Here is a 23,194-nt window from a genome sequence, read left to right as displayed (position 1 = left end):
TATGCTTGTAATGTGTAACACTGTAAATAAACATTGAAGTGTGTAAAGATTGGCTCCAGTTCTATTCTTCACCAACTGGCTTTCCGCAATAATGATGTGGAGATGCCGGCGTTGGACTGGGGTAAACACAGTAAGAGTTTTAACAACACCAAGTTAAAGTCCAACAGGTTTATTTGGTAGCAAATACCATTAGCTTTCAGAGGGCTGGTCCTTTGTCAGATGGAGTGGAAATGTGCTCTCAAACAGGGCACAGAGACACAAAATCAAGTTACAGAATACTAATTAGAATGCGAATCCCTACAACCAACCAGGTCTTAAAGATACAGACAATGTGAGTGGAGGGAGCATTAAGCACAGGTTAAAGAGATGTGTATTGTCTCCAGACAGTATTCTGTAACTTGATTTTGTGTCTCTGTGCCCTGTTTGAGAGCAGATTTCCACTCCATCTGACGAAGGAGCAGCGTTCCAAAAGCTAATGGTATTTGCTACCAAATAAACCTGTTGGACTTTAACCTGGTGTTGTTAAAACTCTTACTGTGTTTTCCGCAATAAAACAGGACTGCCCACGAGTGTTGAACTGCTTACTTTAAATGTCATCTTAACATGCTCATCGTTAGTCCACGAATATCCTGAAATTTTAATTTTGTTGTTTTGATAAGCGAGAGTCACTTCCTCTGACCAACACCCACCCCTCTCCCCCGACTTCCCCCTACTGCATCCAAATGGAGTGCCACTGGCCAGTCTTCCATCCACTAGGCAGTTGAGTCAAGAACTGCCAATACTCACCATTCTCATTCCAACCAGGTCCTGCCTACCATTGGCACTGCCAGGCAACATTAATTCTTAAAGGATGGCGTCATCGTTCTGAGGATCTTTCAGAAGGTTGAGGGGTGACCTCAGAATTCTTTAAAATAATGAAAGGTTTTGATGGAGTGGATACAGAGAGAATATATCCTCTCGAGGCCAACAATTTGAGATAGTCACTAAGAAATGGGGAGGCGATGGCCTAGTGGTATTATTGCTAGATTATTAATCCAGAAACTCAGCTAATGTCCTGGGGACCCGGGTTCGAATCCCACCACGGTAGATGGTGGGATTTGAATTCAATAAAAAAAAAATCTGGAATTAAGAACCTACTGATGACCATGAAATCATTGTCAATTGTTGGAAAAACCCATCTGGTTCACTAATGTCCTTGAGCGAAGGAAATCTGCTGCCCTTACCTGGCCTGGCCTATATGTGACTCCAGAGCCACAACAATTTGGTTGACTCTCAAATGCCCTCAGGCAACTAGGGATGGGCAATAAATGCTGGCCCAGCCAGTGACGCCTATGTCCCGTGAATGAATTAAAAAAAAAGAAATCCAGTCGGGAATTCAGAAGAAACTTCTTCACACAGAGAGTGATGAGAGTGTGGAACCTGCTACCACAGGGAGTGGTCAAAGTGAATGATATTGATGCATTCAAGGAAAACATAGGCAAGCATATGAGGGAGAATGGAATAAATGGTTATAATGGTAGATTTTGATGAGAAAAGGTGGAAGGAGGTTTGAGCAGAATAAACATTGGCATTAAACATGGGCCAAATAACTTGTTTCTGTGCCCTTTATCCTATGTAACAGAATCAAAGAATTGTTACAGTGCGGAAGAAGGCCATTCAGTCCATCATGTCTGCACCAGCTCCCGAATGAGCAATTTCCTCAGTACCATTCCCCCGCCTTCTCCCCGTAACCCTGCACTCTCTTCTCTTTTGGATAATTCCCTGTTGAATGCCTCGATGGAACCTGACTTCACCACCTTCTCAGGCAGTGCATTCCAGACCTTAACCACCCGCTGCGTGGAAAATATTTTCCTGATGTCACTTTTGTTTCTTTTGCCAATTATTTTAAACCTGTGCCGGCTTATTCTCATTCCTTCCACGAGTGGGGAATTCAAACAGACCAGGCTCCTGACGCAGCCAGCCATAATGCGGACACATTGGTTGCTGTGGTGGTAACATTGTCACACCAGACAACAAAACCTGCTGCAGGTTCAATCTCCGTAATCTGGCAGCTGCCTTATTCATCTTTTAGTGAAACCAGGCCTATGTTTAGTGAGACCAGGAAGAGAGCAGCCGTGATCTGATTGAATGGCGGGGTCAGGCTCGATGGGCTGAATTCCCCTACTTCTGCTCCTCATTCCTATGCTCCTGAAAGGCAGCAAGAAAGGAATTAATCAGAACGTTATGGGGTGGGGTGGAAGGAGGGAAGTCAGCGTAGGGTCAACCCACTCCATGCCAACCTGCCCTACAGCCACAATGCACTGCGGGTGGGGTGAACAGAGGCAGTGCGGGACCTGTGACCCTCAGAGGAGAGGAGGCACTTCCCTCGGGAGCTGCCGACCAATCAGATTGCTCAGCAGGTCTGTCAGTCCCTGCTACGCCAAGAGTACATTAGTGGGTGCTGCTGGGACTGCAATGAGAAACAGGAAAAAGGCCCAAGGGCCCCAGAGACAGGTAAATCTGGCGAGGCTGGGTGGGTTTTGGCAGGTTAGGGCTGGGGAGTGGCACTGGGGAGAGGGGGGAGGGCGTGTTTAATACAGCAGGTGGGGGTCTACCCCCGATCCACAAAGGACACACACCCCAGAAGATAATACCTCACCCCCTTCCTTCCTGCCTTCTGAAAATGTATTTAAAAATAAACTGGCCTACCCACTCCTGCCTGACTGCCCAAGCTAACCCACTTATGGGCATGGGCAGTGTGATGACTTCAGCCAGGCTAATGAGGTTGGCTTGCTGGAGTATGAACTACCTAATTGATGGTGTGTGGGTCGGTTGGCTTAGATAGTCAGAGCCTGGTGCTAATATCACTATAAGGCCGCGGGTTCAATCCCCGTATTGTCCCAATGCTGTTACCTCTGTCTGTGGAGTCTGGGCTTAGCGTGTACTCAGTGGAAATCTCTTTTATGAAAAGAAATACCTAATTGGTGGTTAAATCAGGGAGCCTCATGCTCCTTATTTAAAGCAGGTGTGTCAGACTCCCAGCCTGCATTTAGCAGGGAGCAACTGGAGAGCTGGCTGTGTACAGATGTGTGGTGTAAATAAAGTAACTTGGTGACGGGACTTTCGCCTTCGTGGAGTTATTACAGGCAGCGTATTATGGGGGTCAGTCAGTTTGTTAATAAGCTCAACTGTCCATTGATTACTTATTTATTCTTGGAGGGGGGGGGCTTCCGCTCCCCCCCCCCCCCCCCCCCCCCCCCCCCGCCCCCCGGACCATGGGAGTGGGCTCGGGGGTGGGTGGGAAGATGGTGAGGTGGGCACCCACCCTATTTGATGTGTCCTTCCCCACTAAAAACATGCCTGGTATGACACGTAAAATGCAACCTTGTGTCTGCATGTTGAGCCAAGTAGAGGAGCGGGGGGGGGGGGTATTTCCTCTCTTGTTTTGGAAGGCAGGGTGAAGCTGCAGACCAGGGCTGCACAGTGGAGATAGAAAACGCCAGAAAAACATGGCATTGCCTTCATTCTCTGAAAAAGAAAACAAACTTAACATCTTACACCATGACTCATTAAACTTACGTCTGGCAAATCTCTACCCCAAAAGATTTATTTCTTTTCTTTTTAGATGCCATTGGACTGGCTTTGTATTTCCAACATTTTATTTGATCCAGCTTTTATAGTTCTTCAAACAAATTCAATCTTATCCCTCTTGACTAACAGAGGTGTCTGGACGGGTGAATATTTCGTATTTTTTTTGGACTGCGGCTCAAACCTTGCCTCAGGAATCTCAAAGGAAAAGCCAAGGAATGAAGCTGCCTTGATGAACAGAATGGTCTTTTGATCATTCACTCATTCGTCAGTGGCCTGAAGGAAAGATGTTTGGCACTTACCGGTTGCAGGAGGTGTTGGTCTCCTACTTCCTGTTACATCTCCTAAACTAGAACTGGAGTTTCCGCCGGATTTGCTAAAATAAAATTTGGAAGGTAAAATAAATCAGTAAGATTAATAAACAAAAAAACACCAAGTTGGCAGCTAGTCCTGTAAGCTCGTCCCATGGTGACCTGAGGGTGCGGCCTAGCGCAACTTAAATCCCTACTCCAATCAAATTTCCATGGTAAGCTTGCAACCCAGTAAAATATCCAATTCAGAATTACGACCTGGCAAGAGTTGGTTTGCAGTTTATGGATAGCTGTGAATATCGATAATCGGAAGGGTGGGTAATGAGGCGTTGCCATACCTTGAAAGTCTTCCTTGCCTCATCTTTTGCTCCTGTTGTAGTCTGATGTTCTCCAACTTTACTGGGCTTGGAATGAATCCGACCTCGCATCCTTCTTTCACCAGTCGCCCTATCCACCAGTCATTGTTATATTTCTGGAAAAAAATTAGGACACATCATCTCATCCAGTCCTTGTAACATATCCATGTAATATAGTCAGTGTACCCTCAGTGTAGCGACTAGGGGACTTTCACAGTAATTTCATTGCAGTGTTAACTTAAGCCTACTCGTGACAATAACTGATAAACTTTAAACTTGACTGTATCCAACTGCTTAATTGATTCCAGTGTCCTGCCCTCATGCACCATTCTGCTGACATGCTCCATCTGTTCATTAGCCCCTGTGTAAAGAACAACTTGCTGACGTCTGATTAATCGCATTCTCCACGACCCTGAACCTGTTTTCTCTTGTCCAGCCGTTCCAGCATATCTGAAAACATCAGTTTTCAATAATCCTATGCATTATCCATTAACTTATATACATGTGTACGGGCACAGTATGCACCCATTCATCAATGTCTGCACCGATACAACGCAAAGAGCTGAGCACTTACTTCTTTGATATGTAGAAAATCTTTGGACTCAAAGGAAATGGCCATGCCTTGCACAGGGACATCATCGTTCTGGGTGGGATTGTAGCCAACATTTGTTCGAACAGCAAATGCAACAGGCTTGGTCTAAAATGAAATAGAATCCAGTGAAGGCTGTGATAATGTCCTATGTTCTGGTCAATTAACACATAAAAATGGTTTGAAAAGGGATTAGAATTCAGGGCACCATGGCAACTCACACATTACAATGATAGAGCATTTGTGATTACCCACAATGCCGAGTTGGCAATCTTAACTCTGGGCAACGTCCAGCTGAAGGTCAAGATGCAAAAAGGAAGCAAGTTTAGCCCAGTAAATCCCCCTCTTAAGCTGCCCCACTTTAAATCATTCCACTTTAAATGCTGGGGCAGCGACGGCCTGGTGCTATTATCGCCAGACTATTAATCCAGAAACTCAGCTAATGTCCTGGGGACCCGGTTACACGGCAGATGGTGGAATCTGAATTCAATAAAAATTTTCTGAAATTAAGAATCTATTGATAACCATTGTCATTGGTTGGAAAAACCCATCTGGTTCACTAATGTCCTTTAGGGAAGGAAATCTGCTGTTCTTACCTGATCTGGCCTATATGTGACTCCAGAGCCACAGAAATGTGGTTGACTCTTAACTGCCCTCCAAGGGCAACCAGGGATGGGCAATAAATGCTGGCCCAGCCAGTGACACCCATGTCCCAAGAATGAATTAAAATTTTTTAAAAAAAAACTTTAAAAGCTGGCCTCCCCAGCGGTGCCCAAATCCCCTAAATAAACTGGAACAAACTCTGAATGTGCACAGTTTTTAGGGCTGCCGTTCCTGATTTGCGTTTTCAGTTTTGATTTAATGTTGTTTTGCGTCCCATGGGCCGATTGTCACCATTCTCATAGCAATCGAGATGTCCATTCAAAGAATAAAGAACAAAGAGAATTACAGCACAGGAACAGGCTCTTTGGCCCTCCAAGCCTGCACCGACCATGCTGCCCGACTGAACACTCGTGCCAGTGGGAACTGTGATATTTTTTCGAAAAAGCTCTGAAGCAAAGTTCTCAACAAAGAGTATCCAAATCACTGGGTGCACTTTTTTTCTGCAAGAGGTTGAAACCCGGGTCACTCGCTCCTGTGTGGAAAGATCCATTTCTTCATTCATTGGAATCTCGGAGGCCGGGGTGCGCCTGCGGCGGAACTTTACATCGGGTGAGGTGGTGATGCTATTTTATAGTGTGCCAGAGAAAGTCTTTAATACTGTACACCGGGGAAACTGCTTTCCTTGTCTCAGGGCTTGTTTGGGTGCAAAATTCAGGGTGCAGTACCCTTCAGGAGGCTGACTCTGCAATTTTCTGATTATTGGAGCTCCAAGTCTGGCTGTTGTTCAGCTCTGCAGGTGAGGCACAGAGGCCATTCTAAAGCCAGCAAGAGAGCCCAGCATCAAGATGCCGATCATTCAAAGTCCCCTCCACCCCTGGGAAGGTCAAACATTTCCACCGACTCACGGTGACTGACCAGACTGGGAGGAAGTTCTTTTGGGAAGGCACTGAGAGATTTTGTTGGGAATGTGAGGTAATGCATTTTGGAAGGTCTAATACAGATAGGAAATATACAGTAAATGGCAGAACCCTTAAGAGTTTGATAGGCAAAGGGACCTGGGCGTACAGGTACACAGGTCACTGAAAGTGGCAACGCAGGTGGAAAAGGTAGTCAGGAAGGCATACGGCATGCTTGCCTTCATTGGCCAGGGCATTAAGTTTAAAATTTGGCAAGTTATGTTGCAGCCTTATAGAATCTTAGTTAGGCCACACTTGGAATATAGTGTTCAATTCTGGTCACCACACTACCAGAAGGATGTGGAGGGTTTGGAGTGGGTACAGAAAAGATTTACCAGGATGTTGCCTGGTATGGAGGGCATTAGCTATGAGGAGAGGTTGGAGAACCTTGGTTTGTTCACACTGGAGCGACGGAGGTTGAGGGGCGACCTGATAGAAGTCTACAAGATTATGAGGGGCATGGACAAAGTGGATAGTCAGAAGCTTTTTCCCAGGGTGGAAGAGTCAATTACTAGGGGGCATAGGTTTAAGGTGTGAGGGACAAGATTTAAAGGAGATATACGAGGCAAGTTCTTTTACACAGAGAGTGATGGGTGCCTGGAATTCGCTGCCGGGGGAGATAGTGGAAGCGGATACGATAGTGAGTTTTAAGGGGCGTCTTGACAAATACATGAATAGGATGAGAATGGAGGGATATGGTCCCTGGAAGGGTAGGGAGTTTTAGTTCAGTTGGGCAGCATGGTCGTTGCAGGCCTGGAGGGCCGAAGGGCCTGTTCCTGCGCTGTAATTTTCTTTATTCTTTGTGCAGAGGCAGAAGTCGAGGAGGTGGAGAGAGTGCAAAAACCTCCAAGCAGCTCGTCTAACCAAACCTCCAAGCAATACCTGCTCCACATGTGGCAGAGTCTGCAGCTGGCGCATTGGACTTATCAGCAATCTCAGAACCCATTGGGCTGGATTGGAAGCAAGCCACACCCGAACCTGACCGACAGCCGAGGGAGACACTGATAGGGGGGTATTGTCACTGGACTAGTAATCCAGAGACCCAGGATAATGTTCAGGGACACGGGTTCAAATCCCATCACTAGATAGTGAAATTTGAATACAATGCAAATCTGGAATTAAAAGTCTAATAACTTTTAGTATAACTTAATAAAAGTCTAATTTGCTGTAAAACCCCCCATCTTGTTCAGTAATGCAATTTAGGGAAGGAAATCTCCTATCCCGACCTGGCCCATGTGTGACTCCATACCCACAGCAATGGGGTTGACTCTTAACTATCCTCTGAAATGGCCTAACAAGCCACTCGGTTCAAGGGCAACTAGGGATGGACAACAAATGTTAGCCTTGCCCAGTGACACCCACATCCCGTGAATGAATAATTAGAGAGAGTGGTGAATGTTACCTAATTAGAATTTATACAATACTTATTTTATATGTCGTAATTTGTTTTATTTTAAAAGTTATTTCAGCGAGGAATGCACAGTATTTGCACATGTACCATTAGGTGTTTCAGTTAATTTGGTTTCACCAGGCAAAGAAACCTACTCCAGTTTTAATATAGGTTCCTATGAAACCCTATGATTCACTTAAAGTTGTTTCACTTAAAGTCACGATTTTCAGTGGAATACAACTTTAAGTGAGGACGTTTGAAAAATTGTTCATGGGATGTGGGCGTTATTGGCTGGGCCAGCATTTATTGCCTATCCCTGAGGGCATTTAAGGGTCAACCACATTGCTGTGGGTCTGGAGTCACATGTAGGTCAGACCAGGTAAAGACGGCAGATTTCCTTCCCTATAGGACATTAGTGAGCCAGATGGGCTTTTCTGACAATCGACAATGGTTTCATGGTCATCAGTAGATTCTTAATTCCAGAATTTTTTTTAATTGAATTCAAATTTCACCATCTGCCGTGGTGGGATTCGAACCCGGTCCCCAGAGCATTGCCCTGTGTCCTTGGATTACTGTACCAAGTTTTTGGGCTTTGTGTTGTGTTCCTGCACACACTAGCAATTGAGACCTTGGATTGGAGGAAAAATGTCCTTGAATCCACTTGGTTTGATATCACTTGAATAGCAACACTATCACCTTCCTATCACACCACTGACTGTGGCCTAAACCGACCCAGTGGCGTGCTTTGTTATTTCTTTCAATAGGACTGGAGCCTGTCTCAAATTTTATTACAAAATGTCAGCTCATGTCTCCGAGTCCATCAGGGTTTTATGTCAATCCCACCATCCTACACGTCTTAATCAACTTTAGACCAATATCACCACATTCAGTATCTTTGACTCAGAATCCTTCCTGCCAAACTGTTTCAGCTATTGACGATTCTTGTCTGAAAGAAATCTTTCCTTTTTCTTCTCCCCCGCAATCTTCTTTTTGCGTTGGAGGTTGAGTGATGCCATTGCTGGGGAATGGACCGTCCTCAGCACCAGGTGCTCCAAGGTCAGGTATAATCCAACCAAGTGTAAAACATGGGCCCCTCTACTCTATTGCAACCCACCAAAATCAGACAAGTGCCCTTCTCCTGGGATATCTGATCGACATTGTCAATTAATATCTTAGCAAGAAAACGGGGTCTTCCATATTCGGTCAGCAGCATAGAATCATAGAACCCCTGCAGTGCAGAAGGAGGCCATGCGGCCCATCGAGCCTGCACCGACAACAATCCCACCCCATCCCTGTAACCCCTCGTATTTACCCTGCTGATACCAACTGACACTTAGGGGCAATTTAGCATGGCCAATCAACCTAATCAGCACATCTTTGGACTATGGGAGGAAACCAATGCAGAGAACATGCAAACTCCACATAGACAGTAACCCGAGGTAGGGATTGGTCCCTGGTGCTGTGACGCGGCAGTGCTAATCACTGTGCATGGAGATCTAGAAATTCCAGGAAAATTAACAGGTTTGTGAGCAAAGTTGCCGCGGGTTGAATGAAAGGGACAGTAATAACATGGATACAAAATTCACTTAATGACCGGAAACACTCATGGTTAATGTCAGGGTGGCACGGTGGCACAGTGGTTAGCACTGCGGCCTCACAGCCCCAGGGACCCGGGTTCAATTCCCGGCTTGGGTCACTGTCTGTGTGGAGTTTGCACATTCTCCCCATGCCTGCACAGGTTTCCTCCAGGTGCTCCGGTTTCCTCCCACAGTCCAAAGATGTACAGGTTAGGTACATTGGCCATGCTAAATTGCTCCTTAGTGTCAGGAGGTTGGTAGGGTTAATAGGTGGGATTATGCGGATAGGGCCTGGATGGGATTGTGGTCAGTGCAGACTCAATGGGCCGAGTGGCCTCCTTCTGCACTGTAGGGATTCTATCATATATGTACCTAACTCATCGAAGGTGAGGAAGAACTGGTCGGAAGAACAATTTAAAATAAAGGGTAAAAATCTAAAGTGATACAGAAGCAGAACCGGGGACGGCATGGTGACACAGTGGTTAGCACTGCTGCCTCACAGCACCAGGGACTTGGGTTCAAATCCGGCCTCAGGTCACTGTCTGTGTGGCGTTTGCATGTTCTCCCAGTGTCTGCGTGGGTTTCCTCCGGGTGCTCTGATTTCCTCCCACGGTCCAAAGATGTGCGGGTTAGGCCATACTAAATTGACCCTAATGTCAGGGGATTAGCAGGGTAAATATGTGGGGTTACAGGAATAGGGCCTGGATGGGATTGTGGTCGGTGCAGACTCAATGGGCCGAGTGGCCTCCTTCTGAACTGTAGGGATTCTATGAAATATGTACCTAACTCATCGAAGGTGGTGAGACAAGTGGCACTCTGTATCCAAGGCTTTATTAATAAGGGCATAGAGTAAAAAAAACAATGTGGTTATGCTAAACTTGTATTAAGAACTGGTTTGGCCTCAGCTGGAGTACTGTGTCCAGTTCTGGGCTTTAGGAAAGATGTGAAGGCATTAGAGAGGGTGCAGAAAAGATTGAGTAGAATGGCTCCAGGGATGAGGAACTTCATTAATGAAGATAGGTTAAAGAGGTTGGAAAAAAGATGACAGGAGATTTGATAGAGACATCCATTCAATATCCTGAGCGGGTCTGGACAGAGTAGATAGGGAGAAACGTATCGACTGATAAATGAAGGACAGTTTTGTGTGTATCATCACAGAAACCCTACAGTGCAGAAAGAGGCCATTCGGCCCATCGAGTCTGCACCGACCACAATCCCACCCAGGCCCTACCCCCATATCTACCCACTAATCCCTCCAACCTACGCATCTCAGGACACTAAGGGGCAATTTGTAGCATGGCCAATCAACCTAACCCGCACATCTTTGGACTGTGGGAGGAAACCGGAGCACCCGGAGGAAACCCACGCAGACACGGGGAGAATGTGCAAACTCCACACTGACAGTGACCCAAGCCGGGAATCGAACCCAGGTCCCTGGAGCTGTGAAGCAGCAGTGCTAACCACTGTGCTACCGTGCCGTCCCTGGCCGCCCCCGTGCCACCCCTGGCCGCCCCCGTGCCGCCCCTGGTAGGTGCAGGCTAATAAGGAAAATGATTGCGATAGCTCAATAATAATTTCACTGAGAACCCATAACAGCCAGTAGACAGTCTTGGGCCCAATTTTAACTCTGCGTAAATTAAAGGATTTTGGAGGGGTTAAAATCATGCCCAAGATGTTAATCACATTAGTCTGGGTTAGATTTGAACACAGTAAGAAGTCTCACAACACCAGGTTAAAGTCCAACCTGTTGGACTTTAACCTGGTGTTGTGAGACTTCTTACTGTGTTCACCCCAGTCCAACGCCGGCATCTCCACATTTAGATTTGAACCACAGTCCCAGAGATGAACGGCCTCTGTCTAAAAGTCATTTTGCTAATTATCCTCTCTTGTCATGCAGCTTTGGTGTAACTGGAAGTAAAGTTCACATCCTCCCTCTTGTTAAGTGCTGCGATTGAGTCAGCAAATGTACAGAGGACTTTAAACTCCCCTGTTACATCTGGAAAATCCACTTCTTGGAGATGGGACCATTGTAGTTAAGTTATTTTTTACTTCCCCTGTGGAGCCAGGGGAAGGTGTGAAGGAGGTTACTGTCTCACTCACCTCCTTCACTCCTAAAATCTTCCAGGTATATTTTTAAAATTACATATATATTTTTACATATGTTTTTGTGTGTTAATAAAGGTTAAACAATTACAAAAGAGAAAATGCTGGAAAATCTCAGCAGGTCTGGCAGCATCTGTAAGGAGAGAAAAGAGCTGACGTTTCGAGTCCAGGCGACCCTTTGTCGAAGCTAAAAGGCAGAGAAAGTGGGAGATATTTATACTGCAGGGGGAGGGAATGAAAGATGACCCTGCAGTATAAATATCTCCCACTTTCTCTGCCTTTTAGCTTCGACAAAGGGTCGCCTGGACTCGAAACGTCAGCTCTTTTCTCTCCTTACAGATGCTGCCAGACCTGCTGAGATTTTCCAGCATTTTCTCTTTTGGTTTCAGATTCCAGCATCCGCAGTAATTTGCTTTTATCCAGTTGTTAAACAATTACATTTACTTTGTTACTTGGTGCCCGGGAGTCTGGCTAGACTCCTGACTAGAAGACCAGATCTTTTTGGATGGCGGTACAGCACACTAAGAGGCTGAACTCTGGGGAAACCCTATTTTGCTCGAATCATCGTTCTGGCATCGCGCTCGCTTTAAGCCTTTAGCTGCTATTGTGCATTTAACTCCAGAGGAGTGCTGGGGAACCACAAACCTTTGCTTTGAAGGAAATCTGGAAAGAGCAGATGGCACCGGGGAGAGGGGGGGGGGGGGGGGGGGGGAGGTGGTGAGGGAGTGTGAATTGTTTACCTTCGCCTTCTCAAGTTGTGCCAAAGCCTGTCGCTCCGCTTCTTTGCGTAAGGCCTCCCGGTCCTCCTCGAGAGAGATGTCCGAGTCAGATGGACGGCTGGTGTAGGAGTCAGCTGAACCCTGAGAGGGAAAACAGGGAAAAGAAGGGAACAAATTTCAATCCATTGCTGGAGTCAAGATTCCTCCTGTTCCACTACATCGAGATTGGCACCGACAAGATTCTGATACAAAGAACAAAGAAAATTACAGCACAGGAACAGGCCCTTCGGCCCTCCAAGCCTGCACCGACCATGCTGCCTGACTTAACTAAAACCCCCTACCCTTCCGGGGACCATATCCCTCTATTCCCATCCTATTCATGTACTCATCCAGACGCCCCTTAAAACTCACTATCATATCTGCTTCCACTACCTCCCCCGGCAGCAAGTTCCAGACACCCACCACCCTCTGTGTAAAAAGCCTTGTACGTCTCCTTTAAATCTTGCCCCCACATCTTAAAACTATACCCCCTAGTAATTGACTCTTCCACCTTGGGAAAAAGCTTCTGACTATCCACTCTTTCCACGCCCCTCATAATCTTGTAGACTTCTATCAGGTTGTCCCTCAACCTCCATTGTTCCAGTGAGAACAAACCAAGTTTCTCCCATCTCTTCTCATAGCTAATGCCCTCCATACCAGGCAACATCCTGGTAAATCTTTTCTGTACCTTCTCAAAAATACTTCTGATATTTTTGTATTTTAATACAAATCTTAAATACACAATCATCCTTCTAAACAACCCTTCAAATTCCATATACAAATAGAGACTGTACACTAATAATTTTGCTTTTGAAGGTTGCCATTCAATTTTAATCTTACAGACTTAAGTCACCAACACACTTTTCACTTCAATATAGCAACTTAAATGTTACCATTTGCTAATAAATTACAAGATTCACATCTAATTGAGTTTTTATAATTCAGTTTTATGGGACGTGAGCGTCACTGGCTGGGTCAACATTTACATAAGAACATAAGAAACAGGAGCAGGAGTAGGCCATCTAGCCCCTCGAGCCTGCCCCGCCATTCAATAAGATCATGGCTGATCTGAAGTGGATCAGTTCCACTTACCCGCCTGATCCCTATAACCCCTAATTCCCTTACCGATCAGGAATCCATCTATCCGTGATTTAAACATATTCAACGAGGTAGCCTCCACCACTTCAGTGGGCAGAGAATTCCAGAGATTCACCACCCTCTGCCCGTACCTAATTGCCCTCCATTTTAGAGGGCAGTTAAGAATCAACCACATTGCTGTGGCTCTGGAATCACAGATAGGCCAGGCCACGTAAGGGTGGCAGATTTCCTTCCCTAAAGGACAACAGTGAACCAGATGGGTTTTTACAGCAATCGACAATGGTTTCACGATCATCATCAGATTTTAAATTCCAGATTTTTATTGCATTCAAATTTCACCATCTGCTGTGGTGGGATTCGAACACAGGTCCTCAGACCTTGCTCTGGGTCGCTGGATCACACTATTATACTGTGGTAATATCACTGCGTCACTGCCTCCTATAAGACTGAGATTCAAGGTGTTTGCAGAGGTATACTCAATCTAAGATGAACCGATCCATTATGTATGATTATTAGTTGCTTGCTGCTTTCTCTAATACTAGCTGGAATTTTACCGGCACGCCTGCCCCCGAATCGGGTTGGGCGAGGTTCGCAGAACGGCCTTCTCTGTTGGCCTCAGGGTGGGATCTTACGAGCCTCGGTCAGGCGAGGCGGTAAAATTCCAGCAATTGTGTCGGTGTCTGCTTCAATCAGTTCTGCTTTTGATTTTAGGTACAACTAATATTCTCGAAGTCATTCACAAAAGGCTATTCATGTTTTGTGATGGACCTAATCTTCTGCCACGGAAGCGCACCAGAAATTGAAGTATTTATGCGTGGAATAAGAAAATATCTGTGTTGAGGGCGGTGCAATTTGGGGATGTCTTTGCTCAAATCTACTGTCGGGGGAGGTGGGTGAGGGGGTTCCTGTCGATGGGTGCTCAGTCGCGATAGCAGAGACAAAACTCAGTGGGAGACTTAAATTGGAGCATGGTGACAGTGAGGGTTGTAGATGTGGACATGGTCACCAACAGAGGGCAGTCAGCGGGCAGTCAGCGGGCAGGGTTGTTGACAGAGACCCTGCAGACGCAGAAGCTGTTCGTGTATTCCATAATTTACACAGGGTCACATAATTGTCATAATTTTTGAAAAGTTATTGAGAAATTGTCTGGAATTGATAACAGGGACATTTTAGGACAGATAACCATAAAGTCATACAGCACTGGAAAGACCATTTGAAAGATCTGTCCAATTAGTCCCATTCCCCTGCTCTTTCTAGATAGAGTTGTAATTTCTTTACCTTTTTCTGTGTCCAATTCCCCTTTCAAAGTTATTGTTGAATCATACAATCCCTAAAGTGCAGAAGAGGCCATTCAGCCCATCAGGTCTGCACAGACTCTCTGATCTAGTATCTTACCCAGTCCCTCTTCCCTGCCCTATCCCTGTAAGCCCACACATTTATCATGACTAATCCATCTAACCTATACATCCTGGGCCCCTAAGGGAGAATTTACCATGGCCCTATCCACCTAACCTGCACATCTTTGGAGTGTGGGAGCAAACCTACGCAGACATGGGGAGAATGTGCAGACTCTGGGCGGCACGGTAGCACAGTGGTTAGCACTGCTGCTTCACAGCTCCAGGGACCTGGGTTCGATTCCCGGCTTGGGTCACTGTCTGTGTGGAGTTTGCACATTCTCCTCGTGTCTGCGTGGGTTTCCTCCGGGTGCTCCGGTTTCCTCCCACAGTCCAAAGATGTGTGGGTTAGGTTGATTGGCCATGCTAAAAATTGCCCTTAGTGTCCTGAGATGCGTAGGTTAGAGGGATTAGTGGGTGGATATGGGGGTAGGGCCTGGGTGGGTTTGCGGTCGGTGCAGACTCGATGGGCCGAATGGCCTCTTTCTGTACTGTAGGACTTCTCTGATTCCACTCAGACAGTGACCCAAAGCTAGAATTGAACCTGGGCCCCTGGCTCTGTGAGGCAGCAGTGCTAACAACTGTGCCACCATGTTGCCCGGCTTTCAACACCCTTTTCCAACAGCTGGAATTAGAGAAAAAGAGGTGGATAGAATTCAAGTGATTTTTAAAATGGGCTTTTGACTGGGCTCCCCACTATGGGCAGCGCGGTGGCACAGTGGTTAGCACTGCTGTCTCACAGCGCAGGGGACCCGGGTTCAATTCCCAGCTTGGGTCGCTGTCTGTGTGGAGATTGCACATTCTCCCTGTCTCTGCGTGGGTTTCCTCCAAGTGCTCTGGTTTCCTCCCACAGTCCAAAGATGTGCGGGTTAGGTGGATTGGCCATGCTAAATTGCCCCTTAGTGTTAGGGGGACTAACTAGGATAAATGCATGAGGTTATGGTGATAGAGCCTGGGTGGGAGTGTGGTCGGTGCAGACTCAATGGGTTGAATGGCCTCCTTCCGCACTGTAGGATCCCATGATATGGGAGAAGACCTGCAACTAGAGCTACACTGCCCACTTAATACTGAGAGTCTGCCAAAAACCTCATCCACGACAGAGAGACGGGACAGCTGCCAGCACTAAGAACTTGATACACTGCAGAGTGCAGACAGGTTTGATTTAAACTAGCTCCAACCACAGGTCACTTCTATGTAATTCTGCACTTAGTATTTTAATCAGAGGCATTAACTCACAGACTGCCGCCTGCCACCGGGGACTCAAAACCAGTTTTGTAACTCGTTTGTGTGAGAATTCTTGTCTTTAGCACTTTGATTTTGAACATTTGATATTGCGTGGGGGAATTCTAACTCCCTCTGCTGAACAGAATACCAGACAGAACAGGAGCTAAAATCCAACTTATTGTTCATTTCCTGGCTATTTTAGGAATATCAAGAACAGCAGGAGTCCATTGAAACACAGAAACTAGAAGCAGCAGTAGGCCATTCGGCCCTCCGAGCCTGCTGCGCCATTCATTTCGATCATGGCTGATCATCGAATTTAATACCCTGATCCTGCCTTCCTCCCATATCCCTTAATCCCTTTAGCCCCGAGAGCGATATCTATTTCTTCTTGAAATCCGACAACGTTTTGGCCTCAGCTACTTTCAGTGGTAGTGAATTCCACACATTCACCACCCTCTGGGTGAAGAAATTTCTCCTCACCTCAGTTCTAAAAGGTATTATTTCCCTTATCCTCAAACTATGACCCCCTAGTTCTGGACTCCCCCACCAATGGGAACATTCTGATTCCACACTGTCTAAGCCTGTTAGACTTTTATAAGTTTCTATGAGATCCCCTCTCACTCTTCTAAACTCCAGTGAATATAATCCTAACCAACTTAGTCTCTGCTCATATGACAGAGCTTCCATCCCAGGAATCAGCCTGGTAAATCTTCGCTGTGCTCCCTCTATAGCAAGGGCATTTTTCCTCACATAAGGACACTAAAATCATAGAAAGAAATCATAGAAACCCTACAGTGCAGAAAGAGGCCATTCGGCCCATCGAGTCTGCACCGAACACAATCCCACCCAGGCCCTATCCCCATATCCCCACATATTTACCCGCTAATCTACGCATCCTGGGACACTAAGGGGCAATTTAGCATGACCAATTAACCTAACCCGCACATCTTTGGACTGTGGGAGGAAACCGGAGCACCCGGAGGAAACCCACGCAGACACGGGGAGAATGTGCAAACTCCACACAGACAGTGACCCGAGCCGGGAATCGAACCCAGGTCCCTGGAGCTGTGAAGCAGCAGTGCTAACCACTGTGCTACCGTGCCGCCCCCCTGCACACAATACTCCAAGTGTGGCCTCACCTATGCCCTATACAATACAATTGCAGTAAAACATCCCTATACCCAAATCCTCTTGCTATGAAGGCCTTCTTTACTGCCTGCTGTACCTCAGAGCCATTCAGCTCCTCGGCCATCTCCGCCACTCAATTAGATCATGGCCTTGCTCCCTTTCCCTTGATATTCTTCTGAATAAAAAAACACATTGCTCTTGGCCTTGGAAGGTGCAACAATCTCAGCATTCACACCGTCATGTGGGGAGAGAGTTCCATGTTCCCACATACCCTTCAGGTAGCTCTCAGTCCTGAGCAGCATAGCTGTAATTCTTTCGACATTTAATCAAGTCAATCAGATCACCCCTGAATCCTCTATACTCAAGGGGGAAGACAAGTCGTGGTTGCACGAGTGGCCTTATTCAGGAGAGAGCCTCAATGAAATGCGAGCAGGGCTCCATTATTTATGTAAGACATCCGATACTATTTTAACTGCCTGTGGAGTAGGACACCTGCCACATAAAATCCAGCCGACATCAAGTGGAAGTCCTGCAGAGTAAGTTTACCTTTGTGGGGACGCAGGTGAAGGAGGGAGGCCATTTGCTGCCCCAGGGACTGTTTGAACCTCTAGGTTGCAGTTCAGTAAAGGAGGCACGAGTTCTGCTTCTTCATAAACTACCTTTATTTCTTTGATCCAACTCCGCATACAATTCTCCATCAACAGGCAGTGCCACCTCTGGCCCCTTTATAAATCAGTGACTTCTACTGAATAATTGACATCAAATTAGGACAGAATTGAAAGGTCTGTTAACCCAATCCTAACAGGGCTCACCTTTCTGAACCCAATATCAGGCGCATTGGTGAGAAGTATAGGAAGAAGTTTTACAACACCAGGTTAAATATGGACTCTATCTTGGTTTCCAGGCTGCGGCGTTTGCTGTAGAGTTGGTGTATGAGGTGGTTGAGGAGGGTGAGAGAGGTGCGACGGCAAAGTCTCTCAGCGTAGTCTGTGTTATAGGTTATAGGTTCTTACTGTGTTTACCCCAGTCCAACGCCGGCATCTCCACATCGAGAAGTATAGGAACAGGAGGAGGCCATTCAGCCATCCAGTTTGTGATCATGAGGAGCAGCACCCCAGTGTCCTGGCTAATACTTATTTTTCAACATCATTAACAAGGATCTGATTATCATATTGTTGGTGGGATCTTGCTGTGTACAAAATGGCTGCCTGCATTTCCTACAACAATGAGTATGCTTCAAAAAGTAACCCCGTGGCTATAAAGCCACATTAGATATCCTGTGGTCATGTAGAGCGCTATATAAATACAAGCTATTTCTGTAACACCACCTCTGTCCAAATCAGTCACATCAGTCCAAAGGTGTGCGGGGGTAAGGTGGATTAGCCATGCCAAATTGACCTAGTGTCGGGGGGGTTAGCGGGGTAAATATGTGGGGTTACGGGAAAAGGGCCTGGGTGGGATTGTGGTCGATGCAGACTCGATGGGCCGAATGGCCTCCTTCTGCACTGTAGGGATTCTATGATCTATATTGGTAGCAACTGACTCCATGGGCCGGAGTTCTCCGACCTCGCCCGCTGCTGGGATTCTCCACTCCTGCTGCTGTGAACAGAGTTTTGGCTGAGCTTCAAATTCCCCGTTCTCATTGACAGCGGAGAATTCTGACCCATAGCTCTTTCCTCTCACCAATCACCGTGGAAATCCACCAGGCTGAACAGGCGTATTCTTTCTATCAAAATCTCCTGGAGCAAAGCCATCAAGTTGTAATTTTTATAAAAATACGGAGAGTTGCAGAATTCAATCTCCAAAATTCTGTGATAAATCCCAGGGAAAGTCATTCAGACTTTCAGCATTTTAAAATTGAGTTCAAGGCAGAAAGACAGATTCTATAAGCAGACCAGACTTTGTGTTAATCAAAATTGGGATCCTTCCTAATACAGGCTCTAAAAGGTAAAGTATTTCACTGGACTAATAATCACCCTTGATAACATGTTCTTAGTATAATGGGACATGCCAAACTGCAGCCTAATGGTTGCACTGTACAAATCCATCAAAATCTCTTTGTGCTGCCTTATCCTAGTTATAAAACCTTTAATGCCTCACCTTACTGGGTAATGGACTTTCCATGAACTGTGTATCATAAAATCATAGAGCGCCTTCAGTGCAGAAAGAGCCCATTTGGCCCATCGGGTCTGCACTGGCTCAGTATCCTACTCAGGCCCACATCCTTGTAACCCCATATATTTACCCCACTAATCCCCCCTAGCCTACACATTATGGGACACCAAGGGGCAGTTTAGCGTGGCTGCCTAACCTGCACATCTTTGGTCTGTGGGAGGAAACTGGAGCACTCGGAGGAAACCCACGCAGACACAGGGAGAACGTGCAAACTCCACACAGACAATGGCCCGAGGCAGGAATTGAACCCGGGTCCCCGGCGCTGTGAGGCAGCAGTGCTAACCACTGTGCCGCCCCATGACATACCTTTGTCTTTCTCTTTCCATCGAATTTATAACACCAATTCCACCTCATTCTTTGCATCAAATTGCATCTGCCACTAGTTTGCCCTGCCCGTTCACCTGTCCACCCATTCCTTTGGTCTTTTACAGTCTTCCTCTTGTGCAGAAACTCCCACCCCAACTTCTGTGCTGTCCTCTGAGAGACCTCAGAATTGTGCTCTGACATCAATGCTCAGATTGTGTGTGTAAATCTATCAAGGACAAATGTCGATTTCCGCCGACCCCTGGAGTACACTAATCTTTGCCTTTCTCTAATGCCAGAAAGATCCATTAAGTTTTAAGTTTATTTAGCCGTGTCACAATTAGGCTTACATTAACACTGCAATGAGGTTACCATGAAAATCCCCTAGTTGCCACATCCTGGCGCCTGTTCGGGTACACTGAGGGAGAATTTAGCATGGCCAATCCACCTAACCAGCACATCTTTGGACTATGGGAGGAAACCAGAGCACCCGAAGGAAACCCATGCAGACATGGGGAGAACATGCAGACTCCGCACAGACAGTGACCCAAGCCGGGAATCAAACCCAGGTCCCTGGCACTGCGAGGTAACAGTGCTAATCACTGTGCCAATAACCCTTTGTTTCTTGTTGTTCAACAACTTTCTAAGCATGTTGTTATATTTCCATATAGCTCTCAAGTTGCGAGCTGCTTCCTTTGAGACATCTCATAGAAGAAATCATAGAATCCCTACAGTGCAGAAGGAGGCCATTCGGCCCATCAAGTCTGCACCGACCACAATCCCACCCAGGCCCTACCCCCACATGTTTTACCCGCTAATCCCTCTAACGTACACATCTCAGGACTCTAAGGGGCAATTTTTAACCTGGCCAATCAACCTAACCCGCACATCTTTGGACTGTGGGAGGAAACCGGAGCACCCGGAGGAAACCCACGCAGACACGAGGAGAACGTGCAAACTCCACACAGACAGTAACCCGAGCCAGGAATCGAACCCAGGACCCTGGAGCTGTGAAGCAGCAGTGCTAACCCCTGCGCTACCGTGCCGCCCTGATTGAATATCTTTTGCAAATCCATACTGATTTATCTCGGATGCATTCTCTTTATCTAGACAGTCACTTCTTCCAATCATCTTTATTAAATTTCCCTTTTAATACATTCACACAGGGTGTTCTTGATTATTCTGTGCATTGCTAATTCCTCTAATTGGAACAGTCAAATTAAAATCAGAGGAGCTAGGGCGGTAACTTCATTCTAAAAGAATTCTTTCATGTTGCAGGTGTAAATCTTCAGACATTAGGTGTCTTTTCCTCCACATGCCCCAGATAATGGATTGCTTTACTTTCCCCAGTCTCCAAATTTACCAGCATTATCATTTCAAAGTGGTCAAACGGACGTTACCACGTCTTTGAATATCTTTGAATAGCGTCAACTTGTGAGGCTGAACAGGAAGCAGAAATATACATATCGACTATCCTCAGCCTTTTCTTTTTTCTAGGTGTAACAGCCATTTTAAATTCACTTTTACTCGACTGTGGGAAAGAGCAAGGCTGGAGGGCTAATTGGATAGTACTTCCAAAGAGCTGGCACAAGCATGATGGGCTGAATGGCTAATTACTGAGCTGTGTGATTCTTATTAGTGGAGAAAGGTACAGATATCTACCTTAAGGTATCCAGATAGTCACTTGATAGTACAGAGCTTTATCATAGAATCTCTACAGTGCAGAGACTATTCAACCTATCAAGTCTGCACCGACTTTTCGATAAAGCATCAACAGCCCACCCCTTCCCCATAACCCCACGCATTTACCCCACTAATCCCCCTAACCTACACATCTTGGGACACTAAGGGCCAATTTAGCATGGCCAATCCACCTAACCTGTCAAAGCTTTTTGTCTTGCTAAGTATTATACCGACAACCAGTTTTAGATTATCAGTTAGACTCACAGTGTGGTTCACATGTGTTAGAAGCTACCTGTATTTACACACAGGGCTTCATCCTTTACAGATAGAAGTAGCATGTCCACATATTGCGCCTTTTTTAACCAGACAAAAGCTTGGGGGACAGCCATCCCCTGGTCCGTTGCCCAGGGCAATGTCTTTACCAATCAGAATCGACCTGCTCACTTTGAATTTAAGCAAACATTTGGCAGTTAACTGTTTCCTGGTACATTCTCCATGGCAATGTCTCTACTTGCCAACCAATCGGCATTCTCTACTCATGCAGTATAATTTGTACTCTTGCGAATCTGTCGTGATAAGTGCAAGATGAAAAGCTTTGACAACATGATCAGTATTTTATGACCTCGCTCGGGTGAGGCTCATAAAATCCCGCCCAAGGGCAAGAATTCCGTTCTGCGAGCCTTGCCCGCCCAGATTCCGGGGCAAAATTCCATCCCATGCCTCTTTTTTCCAGCAATATTTACCTTCCTTAAGTTGTGACAAAAGCAAAACCTTCATCCTATACTATTCAGCCATCACAAAGCAGATCCTAATTATAAACAGATTATGATACCAAAACACAACTAAAAATCCTGAAATCCCATTGTGACTGATTGGTCATTGTGTTATATATCTATTGCACACAGCACAGAACCAGGCCATTTAGCCCAAATGGCCTGTGTCAGTGTTTATGCTATCACAAGCCTCCTCCCACTCACCATATCAGCAAATCCATTATTTTTCTTTCACCCTCTATGTTGATCCAGCTTTCTCTCTAATATATCTGTGCTTATCTGCTCAGCCACGCCACGTGGTAGCAAGTTCCACATTCTAACTACTTTCAAGGTAGGTGGCACAGTGGTTAGCACTGCTCCCTCACAGCGCCAGAGACGCAGGTTCAATTCCGGCCTCGGGTCACTGTCTGTGCAGAGTCTGCACATTCCCCCCGTGTCTGCGTGGGTTTCCTTCGGGTGCTCCGGTTTCCTCCCACACTCCAAAGATGTGTGGGTTAGGTTGATTGGCCATGCTAAATTGACCCTAGTGTCAGGGGGATCAGCAGGGTAAATGTGTGCGGTTACGGGAATAGGGCCTGGGTGGGATTGTGGTCGGTGCAGACACGATGGGCCGAATGGCCTCCTTCTGCACTGTCGGATTCTATGATTTATTCCATCAAACCATTTCACTGGCTTGAATGTCATCCATCCAACCTTCTCTTTTCGAGAGAAAAAAGCCCCAGCCTGTTCATCCTGTCCCAGATCAACAAAACTTATAGCACAGAAGGAGGCCATTCTGCAATTGTCTCTGTGCTGGCTCATGGAGCAGTCGTGCTCCTGCTTGTCTGCATGTATACTGCACGTCGCACCAGCCTGGCAGGAAAAAAGATTCGGATATCGTTCAACATCTTTGCTTCCTAGATTGGGATTTTGGCCAAATATGAAGAGTCAAGACAGGGCCATGAATGTTCCTCCAGCTGAGAGCAGAGATTGAGATTTATACGTCGTTAATAGATTTCTATCACTTGCAGTAAAGTTTACATCTGTTGCTGCATTGCCAGCGAGGGCCAGGAGGGCCTGTAAACAAGCAGCTGTTACTCTGAGGGGGAATTTATGTCTTTCTTGCTTTTGGTATGGAACAGCGTCAATTAAGGCACCGGAGGAGGCTATTCAGCCCCTCAAGTCCATGCCACCTCTCTGTAAGAAGTCTCACAACACCAGGTTAAA

General features: G+C 46.3%; 1 protein-coding gene across 3 annotated transcripts in view; it reads right to left on the bottom strand.

The window, feature by feature from the left end:
* cacnb1 (calcium channel, voltage-dependent, beta 1 subunit) overlaps positions 1-23,194 on the bottom strand; it is a 121,424-nt gene that overhangs the window by 51,282 nt on the left and 46,948 nt on the right. For all 3 annotated transcript variants that reach the window (XM_078224140.1, XM_078224141.1, XM_078224139.1), the window contains exons 2-5: positions 12,193-12,312; positions 4,809-4,931; positions 4,217-4,350; positions 3,870-3,943 (exon numbers count right to left, since the gene is read on the bottom strand). In XM_078224140.1, the coding sequence (XP_078080266.1) occupies positions 3,870-3,943; positions 4,217-4,350; positions 4,809-4,931; positions 12,193-12,312 (451 nt within the window). The remainder of the gene's footprint in view (positions 1-3,869; positions 3,944-4,216; positions 4,351-4,808; positions 4,932-12,192; positions 12,313-23,194) is intronic.

The sequence above is a fragment of the Mustelus asterias genome, chromosome 11 (assembly GCF_964213995.1).
Source record: "Mustelus asterias chromosome 11, sMusAst1.hap1.1, whole genome shotgun sequence".
Lineage (NCBI taxonomy): Eukaryota > Metazoa > Chordata > Chondrichthyes > Carcharhiniformes > Triakidae > Mustelus > Mustelus asterias.
The sequence above is the reverse complement of the archived record's forward strand: the minus strand, read 5'-3'. Positions and strand labels throughout refer to the sequence as shown.